The 9,254-nt window shown below is 37.0% G+C and overlaps 1 protein-coding gene across 1 annotated transcript; it reads right to left on the bottom strand.

The window, feature by feature from the left end:
• Window positions 1–1,253: 1,253 nt before the first annotated feature.
• On the bottom strand, window positions 1,254–4,949 carry LOC104103754 (probable LRR receptor-like serine/threonine-protein kinase At4g36180). The gene has a single exon (XM_009611684.4). The coding sequence runs from the start codon at window positions 4,849–4,851 to the stop codon at window positions 1,465–1,467; it is 3,387 nt and encodes a 1,128-aa protein (XP_009609979.1). The 5' UTR covers window positions 4,852–4,949; the 3' UTR covers window positions 1,254–1,464.
• Between the last annotated feature and the right edge of the window lie 4,305 nt (window positions 4,950–9,254).

Here is a 9,254-nt window from a genome sequence, read left to right on the forward strand (position 1 = left end):
ATGTGGTTTTAAGGATATGTGGATTAATTCAATACAAGTGATTAATGACGTCAGATTAAGCAAATGAAAGACGTAATAAATGGCCAAACCAATGATAAGGGTGATTCCGAGCTCGGTTGATGGCTCGATGAGGAGCCTGCCCTCGATTCCGAGCTTGTACTTACGAAGAACTTAAGAACAAAAGTAAGAACTTTGAACAACAAAGGGAATTGAAATAAATTGTTTGTCTCCCGGGATCCACCACAAGTAAGCTTCCCCCTTTATATAATAAGAGAGTTTTACCCTAAGTACAATTTTAAGAAAGGTAAAAAAAATTATGTTTCGCTAATCACTGATTTTTTGCCGATACGGGCTAAGATTTACGCCGCGATATCTGGTTGAGCACGGACATCACGACCTTTTGTTAGTCGTGTACAGCTGCTTGGTAATGCTTTACGAAGTCTTGATCCTCGAACCGGACCCGGAGGACATGGTCTTGATATCCCCGAGGGCAGGTGTTTTGCCTGAGCCCTGATACGAGGGGCTCATCGCTCTGACTCCGACTCATTACGGTTACGTTCCTGCTCCGCTTGACTCACCGAGAAATTGAGTCATTCAGTGGGCTTGGTTTTACCCGTACACAACATTACAGATCCGGCCATGGTTGTAGGCATGTTGAAAAACAAGTTGTGAGAGGAAGTAACTAAACTATAATCGTATAGACTCAGAGGCGGATCCATGATTTAAATTCTATGGATACAATCTTTAAGGTCCTTGAAATTGAACCCGTTGTAATCTTAAGACTATGGATTTAGTCCCAATATTTATTGTAATTATAGTAAATGTTTTCACATAATTTATGTTTCACGCCGAAAGTACTGATCCCTACTTCATTAATGCTGCTGAATAGCGATTACACACTCCTTTAATGCATCTTACTTCTTCATTAATGCTTCTGAATAGTGATTATACACACCTTAACGCATTCTTGAAAATACGACTTTTGACTATTGTGTTTTTCTTTCTTTTTGACAGGGTGTCTCTCTATGTATACCATTAATTCTAAAGTTTACAATAATGGCAACATTTCAGTTCCCTTTAAGTACCTTCAATCCTACTAATTAAGTGCACACGTGTCCTATTAATGACTCCCTAAAAGTGTTCCAACATTTTCTTTCACAAAAAAAACCTTAGTAGTATTACGCTGTAGTCCGGTCTCCACCTAAAGGAATTCTTGAATTGTATAACCACCTATCTAAAAGCTTAAACAGGTAATGAGAACACACTTTAATTTTTTGTAATAGAAAACAGAATCAATAAAATGGCTATAGCTACAAAATTTGAGAATTTAAACTGAACAGTTGGTGCTAGCTACTGTTACAATGTAATCAAAATTCCACAAATATTAACAGAGCCAATAAAAAAGGCAAAGAATTAGAATGAAACCTTAGGTTTTTACGCGTTACCATTGCAGGTGTTGATTCTTCAGGCGAGCGAAATTTGATCGGTGGGATCAGCAGAAGATATATTGGGGCCGACGCGACAACCTTCAAGCATGAACACAACGTCGGTCATGGTGGGTCGATCTAGGGGGTCCGGTGCTGTGCAAAGCAAACCTACTTTTATTCCTAACAAAAACTCCTCCCATTCTGATGATTCTGGGTCCAACTCAAGCAATCCTGGCTCTAACAGTTCTGATATTTGCCCTCTCTGTAATTGCCTCTTTACCCATTTCACAATGTCCTCATCTTGAGTGAACATTAATGGCCTTTTTCCTGTTAGTAGTTCCAGTAATACAATGCCAAAGCTATAAACATCTGACTGTCTCGTGGCTTCTCCTGTTAATGCTGTTTCTGGCGCTACGTATCCTATAGTCCCAACTGATGTTGAAGTAGAAGGCTCGGCTGATGTGGCCACTGTAAGCTTGTCTAGTCCAAAATCTGAAAGATGGGCTTCAAAGTCTGCATCGAATAGGACATTTTGTGGTTTAACATCTCCATGAACAATAGAGGATGCGTGGAGGAAAGCCAATGCACGCGCAATGCCAAGTGCAATGAGGTGTCGCATTGGCCAATTGAGGACATGACCATCTTGGTGGGATGCTTCTTGAAGCAGTGTCGCAAGGTTCCCATTTGGCATGTAATCATAAGCAAGTAGTCTAAGGTCTGGGGGGCCAGCATAGTACCCGCGGAGAACAGTTAGGTTTCTGTGCTTCAATCTGCCAAGTGATTCGGCCTCTTTTCTGAACTTGTTCTCGTCTAGTGATCCATCTGGTAGTCTACAGATTGAAAGTAGCATTCCGTCATTGTAACAGGCCTTGAACAGCACTCCGTGGCGTGTTCTGCTTAGCACGTTTTCCTCATCAAATTCCCTTGTTGCTTCAATTGTTTCAGCGACTGTGATTTTGTTATTGAACATAACAAGTTTTGGTCCACCATTGACGCCACTGCCACGACTGCGACTGGACCTTGAACTAACCCTTGCAGGGCTATGCTTCTTCTCTCCAGCTGCCTTTTCTTTGAGCTTCCTGCGCCACCTCAACAGGGCGTATATGTAAAAGCAGCAGCATGATGCAAGGAGAAGACCTCCACTTGCAGCCACTGCAATAAACATAATCAGTCTTTTCCTATCATTACGATATCTCTCACATTTTATGTCCAATGGCTCCCCGCACAAACCCTGATTGCCAATGTAATCCAATGGGTCATTAAAACGAGAGCCGAGCGTCATTGGTATCTCGCCTTCCAATTTATTGTTTGACACATTGAAGTTCACCAAGTTCGGGAGCATTGTAAGATTTTCTGGGATTTCTCCATTCAAGTTGTTTCCAGAGAGGTCAAGCGTATTTAAGCTTAATAAGCTCGACAGTGACGCTGGTATGATCCCGGAAAGATGGTTCATGTCCAACACAAGCGACGTGAGGGATGAACAATTTGAAATAATTTCTGGGATTTCACCCGTCAGGTTATTTCTTCCCAAATTTAGCACACTCAAGCGGGAAAGACGTGCAAGATCAGCAGGAATTTGGCCACTCAATGAATTTGACCGCAGATTTAAAGCTTCCAAAGCAGAGGAATTACCCAAGTCGGGAGGAATTGAACCAGATATGTTATTGTTAGACAATGAAAGGACAACTAACGAGGTCAAGAAGCCAAACGTAGATGGTATATGACCCGAAAATGAATTGGAAGATAGATTCAAGTACTGCAGACCCATTAAGCTACTAAAACCTTCAGGAACATTCCCAGACAACTTGTTTTCTTGCAAAGCAATCACTTGTAAATTAGGCAAACCAGCAATATCTGATGGCAATTCCCCGGATAAATTCTGTCCACTCAAATCAAGAGCTACTAGCTTATACAGAGTTCCAATGCTAGACGGAATACTCCCTGACAATCCATTTCTACTCATGTTCAGAACTGATAACTGCTGAAAGTTCCAAATACCATCAGGAATACTACCAGAAAACTTGTTTCCACTAAGGTCTAATATACTTAAATTGCTCAAAAACATTAACTCCTCAGGCAAGCTTCCCGTCAGACGATTCCCTTCCAAATTCAGACTTTCAAGACTAGTGATATTGCCAAAACTAGATGGAATCAAACCCGAAAACTGATTTCTTCCGAGTGACAAAATCTTCAAGCTTTTAAAATCACCTAAAAAGCGCGGAATTTCCCCTATCAATCGGTTCCCTTCAAGATCAAGAACCATCAGACCACTACATTTTGTAATCCCAACGGGTATATCACCCTCAAACGAATTATTTGCCATTCTAAGTTGCTCCAATCTCAACAAATTACCAATAGAACCGGGGATTTTACCCGAAAACAAATTCCCTGACAAGTCCAGAGACCTCAATGTAGAATTGTCTGTCAAGAAAGTTGGAAAATTTCCATGTATCTGATTCTGTTGTAGATCCAAAACTTGCAAAAAACTAACACAAGTTGACAACTGTGGCTGCAAAATCTCCGTAAAAGCATTGTGATTCAATTGAATAATCCTAAGGGACGGAGGATTTACAGAACCATTGCAGAACATTGAAGGTGGTAAAAATCCAGAAAGGTTATTATGCGATAAATTAATCACATTAATCTTAGGAAGAGCAGCAATTGCCGCAGGTATAATACCACTAATACTATTGCCTTCAGCACTCAAATGCACTAAAAATGAACAGTTAGCAATTGCAGAAGGCAATGTTCCTTCTAATTTATTATAATCAAGTAAAATATACTGAAGCTGCTGAAGTAAACCAAAACTCGCCGGAATTCCTCCAGAAAATTGGTTGTAAGAAATATTGAACAGAGTAAGCTGAGACGGTTCCGATATTTCCTCCGGTATGCTACCGGAGAACAAATTTGAAGAAATATCAAAGTACCGGATACTCGCCGGCAGCTCGCCAGGGATTTCACCATACATCTGATTTCCGGCAACATTAAAAGTAAGAAGTTGTTTCAGCTTCAATATCTCCGGCGGAATCTCGCCGGAAAACGAGTTGTACTGTAAGAAAACAGTATCAAGTAATGTGCATTTGGAAAGTGAAGCAGGGATAGTACCATTGAAGAAATTGGAACGGAGGCTAAGCTTACGCAACATGCGCAAGTTAGCAATTTCCGCAGTGAGTGGACCACTCAACTGTAGACGTGGCAAACGGAGTTCACTAACGCTGTCGTTTAAACAAACGATTCCCCGCCAATCACATGGAGCAGAAGGAGATTTAGAATCCCAGTTGTTGAGTGCTCCAATTGGGTCATGAATATTAAGTTTGAACGATTCAAGGGCTTGAATTTCTGGGTTTTTTTGGGCAAAGGATATGAAAAATGGGCTAAAGAGAAATAGAATGAAGAAAAGTAGAGAAAATGGAATAGTAGCCATTGATAAGGAGGAAGAAAAAGGTGGAGATTTTGCTGCTGTGGCTATTTTTGCAAATGAGTGAGTGAGAGACGGGGAGTGAGTGTGCTGTGGTGAAGTGTGAAATACATGTGGAGATTTCTCACTTTTCAAGAGTTTTTATTGAGGAACGGTTTTCAAAGGAATAAATTAATGTTATTAACCTATGGTTTAATGTGGGTTGGCAAATTTTAACGTGTTGTGTGTTTGAAATTATTGGTCCTAATTGATCGTTATCCAACCCCTTAAAAGTGAAAAAGAATCAATTGAAAGAATACGTTTTAAGTTATGTTGATCTAATTTTTCAAAAATATTATCGAAGTGACTTGACTTTTCGCTTTAATTTATGTTGTTCTAATTCTTTAAAAATATTATCAAACTCACCCTTAATTTTCTAAAAACGGATTGACACACCTGATAATATTTTTAAAGTTATTCAAATTTTTACTCAATAGAGTCTTCTATAACTTACGGACTAGTAAAAAGATGATTGAACCTGTTGAAAGACGATAGTTATTGGTAGCTCGAAAAAAAAAAAACTAGGCTAGGTCTTATTATTTTGGTGCCATGAGCCCTAAATAGTGGGATGAAAAAATAAAAGAGGAAACAGTTTTGATGTTACGTTTAGTTTAGTGTTGGATAATTGCCTCTTTCTCTCTTAATCAGTTCTTGAGCGGTCTAAATTTCGACCACTATTTTGCTCCTTCTGTTGATAAAAAATGACGTACTCTTGCTTCAAATTCTGCTTTAGAAGAAGAATGGTCCTGGCTGTTGGGAACAGAATTATCAGATTCCAATTCCAATCTTAAGAATTTAGCTACACTTTTACTATCGACCAAAGTAAAAAGTATTTATCCCTAGTGCATAGCTTTTATACCATTGCTAGAAGCGTTACGTTCTTGGGAGCTATGGCAAACGAAGCTCGATTCCTTATTAAGGATGTGCAGAAAGATGAGGAAGGGCTACACCTAAAGACATAGACGGATTCAGAATTTAAATTTTATAGGTTCAATTTTTAAAATTTTTAATATTGAACCCATTATATATTTAAAGTTATGGGTTCAAATTTATAATTTTTGCAATTTTAATGAATTTTTACTCCGCGTCAAAAGTTATAAGTTCAATTGAACCCGTAACTCTCACACTGGATCCGCCTTTGCCTAAGGGGTCGTTTGGTTTGAATACGACTTCCGCTTATTTTAGTTTACATTCAAACCAAAGTAAACTAAGCCTAAGCAGTCACGATATCTTGTTGATATTGATTGAGGAGTTTGGGGCGCTAGTCAAAGTAGTAAAAAAGGGCAAGTGGGCAAGTAGCGAGCAGGAGCAGTGTTGGGCTTTGTGGTCGTTAACGGGAACAAATGAAGAGTTTATTCCGGGATAAGTTATGCTGGAAAAAGTTATGATGAGATTAGTTATGCTAGGATTTTTTTTTTTCACTGTTTGGTATGATGTATTAAAAATGACAATTTTAATAATTTCTAAAAAGAAAGTATAAGTTATCCTGGTACTAATTACCCCACCCTCTACAAGGCATAAGTTCTCCCGGTACTAATTTTAATCCCGAAATAATTTATATCAGATTTGCCAACCAAATAAAATATTATGGTGGTATTAAATTTTTATACCGGCACTATATCTTTTTATACCACATACCAAACGACCTCTATGTGTGTGATATAGGCTGACTATCTTAATGCCTGATTCTACCTCTCCTATTAGTCCTGCAAATAATCAGATGTTCAAGAATTAGGTTGAAAGGTGTAAATTATATCGAGAAGTGAAGTGAGTAAAGAGTTGTTGATGGAGAAAGAAAAAGGAAGAAATAAATAACCTAAATAGCTGCACTTGTGAGCAAAAAGGACTCACAAGACCAATTATTTTGGAAGTATTAAATGAGAAATCATATAAATTAGTAGTAATAAACAGGAGAGAGCAATAATTGGTGGGTCATGTGTTTTACTTACTACTTTTATTACCTGCAATCTGCATTTCTAAGACGTGTTAAATCCTATCATAAACCTATCCTACATTTTGATACTGTTGGTATACTCATTTTTAACTTTTCACTGCTCTATCGTTTTTCGTATTCTCTTGGGTAGTTTTTGGTCTTAGATTCCCAAATTTATTTTTGATGAAGTTTGGCTTAAAGATGAAAATATGTTTGGACATACATTTTTAAAATATATTTTCTAAATTTATTTTGGAAAAACATGTGTATTATTAGGGATTTGGCCCAAAACCAGCTATTGAGCTATTTTTAAGATTTGGGATTTTGTCAAAATATAAACAAAATTTATGGTCAAACTTGTGTTTGCTAAATAAAACCCAAATTTATTTTGACAAAATGTATGATTACGGCTTATTAACCTTTTCCACCAAATTTGCTAAGCAGGTGTTGCTTTTGATACTTTTGATTTACCACTTTTGAGATGTTGGCGGTCAAAAAGAGGTCGAAAAGGGTGGAAGGGGGAGGTGGACAAAAATCAAAAATCACTTGTCACGGATTCCCTTTTGATCTCTCGATAGGGGTTTTTCTTTAATTTTCGATTATACATAGAAGAAAGGGAAAGGGAAATGAAAGATCGAATAATAAGGTGAGGAATCGAACCACGCAAAATTTCAGATAGTCAACTAATCGTACAACAATACCACTAAATAGTGTCAAAATCTAACATGGTAATTATAGAACCACAACAACAAATCTAGTAAAATTCCATAAGTGTGGTTCGGGAGGGTAAAGTGTACGTACATCTTACCTTACCTTATGACGATAGAGAGACTGTTTTCGAAAGATTCTTGGCTCAAAAGAAGTGAAAATGAAGCAATAAACAAACAGTAGCAACAACAAGGTAATTAGACATGGACGCAAATACAGATACGTATAATAACAAAGATCTAAGAATACGACACTACAAGAATAGTGTCAATCTCACTGAAAATAATGACGCAATGTGAAATAGCAAGGGGTTAGGAATAGAAAAATATAAGACTAGTACTAATAGTATTGGGAAGACTAGACGAAACTCTAGACTGCCTGTCAACCTACAATTCTAATGTTCGACCTCCACACCCTCCTATCGAGGGTCATGTCCTCATACCGTACCTAATTCAATTCGGTATGGTTCGGTTTTTCTCCTTTCGGTTTCAGTTTATTCGGTTCGGTAATGTCGTTTTATTCGGTTTGAATACTAACTAGTGCATAGAGCCATACACTCTAATATTCTTAATTAAAGTATTCAAAAATACAAAACTGAAAATATTTTGACAAAAGTTTTGTTCAAAACTAGCAAATATCGACCCATAGAGAGAAAAATATACATAAAAAAATAAATTTGATCATTAAAAATATCTTATTACTTGTGTATAGTTAATTGATGAACTTAGACATCAACCAAAATCATTTCCTCCCTACTCACCTTACCAAATGCAACAAAAAGTTATGTACTATTGACTTTTGTTGTAAAGTTTCCTAGTAAGGTAGGGTAAGTAGGACCACAAAAACCTATTCGCAGCCATTACTTTATGGCATTCACTATCTTACTATCATCTCCTCTCTGTCAATAGGCAGGTTAAATGTGATAGGTACCAAAATACATGAAAAATTTTCCAGTTTTATTTTTGGCGGGAAATTTCATTTAAAGACATTCTATCAAAATTCAAGCTTGGTATAGGAATATTAAGTTTGAAATTGAATAAATCTAAATCTTTGTTCCCGGAAATGACACTAAATCTTTACGAGGTAATTAGAAGTTTTGTGACTTGTAACAAGTTTAGACGAATTGGATTATGACTCATTATTCAACGGATTGAATTATGACTCATTATTCAACTCATTTTAAGTTGATCAACTTTGATGAGTTGAGTTATGATCATATTATTTGATGCATCTTACTTATATTCATTTTGATTCAAACCATGTTACTCAATGAATCTTTGATTCTAACTCGCTTTGACCTAATTAAATTTTGGGCATGACCCTTTTTTTTCTTTTTAAATTTCATCTTGTTGAACCTATCTAAACTTGAATGTTAATTTATGCAAATGTTTATTTTTAGGTCACCTTTTAGATTTTATTCTTATTTTAAAAAGTTATGCAAATATAGCTCTAGGATATTATACTTTCGAACAATGTTAGACATGGATTTAATAATTGCTCATATATTTTTTTTAAAACAATTATATGAAAATGTAAAAATCACTTGGCATGTACCTTGCCCAGCTTACATGATACCCTTCACATGCCCCAGATTTCGATCTGTCTAATTAATTTACATGGAGCATTAATAATCCGCAAGCAACAAGACTACTAAACCAATATTCAAATGCTTTGGGCCGTTAGAGGATCAGTTCCGATCACGGTGCCTTCTTTGAGTTGACTGACAAAG

Source organism: Nicotiana tomentosiformis, chromosome 9 (genome assembly GCF_000390325.3).
Source record: "Nicotiana tomentosiformis chromosome 9, ASM39032v3, whole genome shotgun sequence".
NCBI classification, from domain to species: Eukaryota; Viridiplantae; Streptophyta; class Magnoliopsida; order Solanales; family Solanaceae; genus Nicotiana; species Nicotiana tomentosiformis.

Excerpts from the sequence above, each read along its gene's own strand:
- LOC104103754 (XM_009611684.4), bottom strand. The coding sequence starts at position 4,851 with ATGGCTACTATTCCATTTTCTCTACTTTTCTTCATTCTATTTCTCTTT.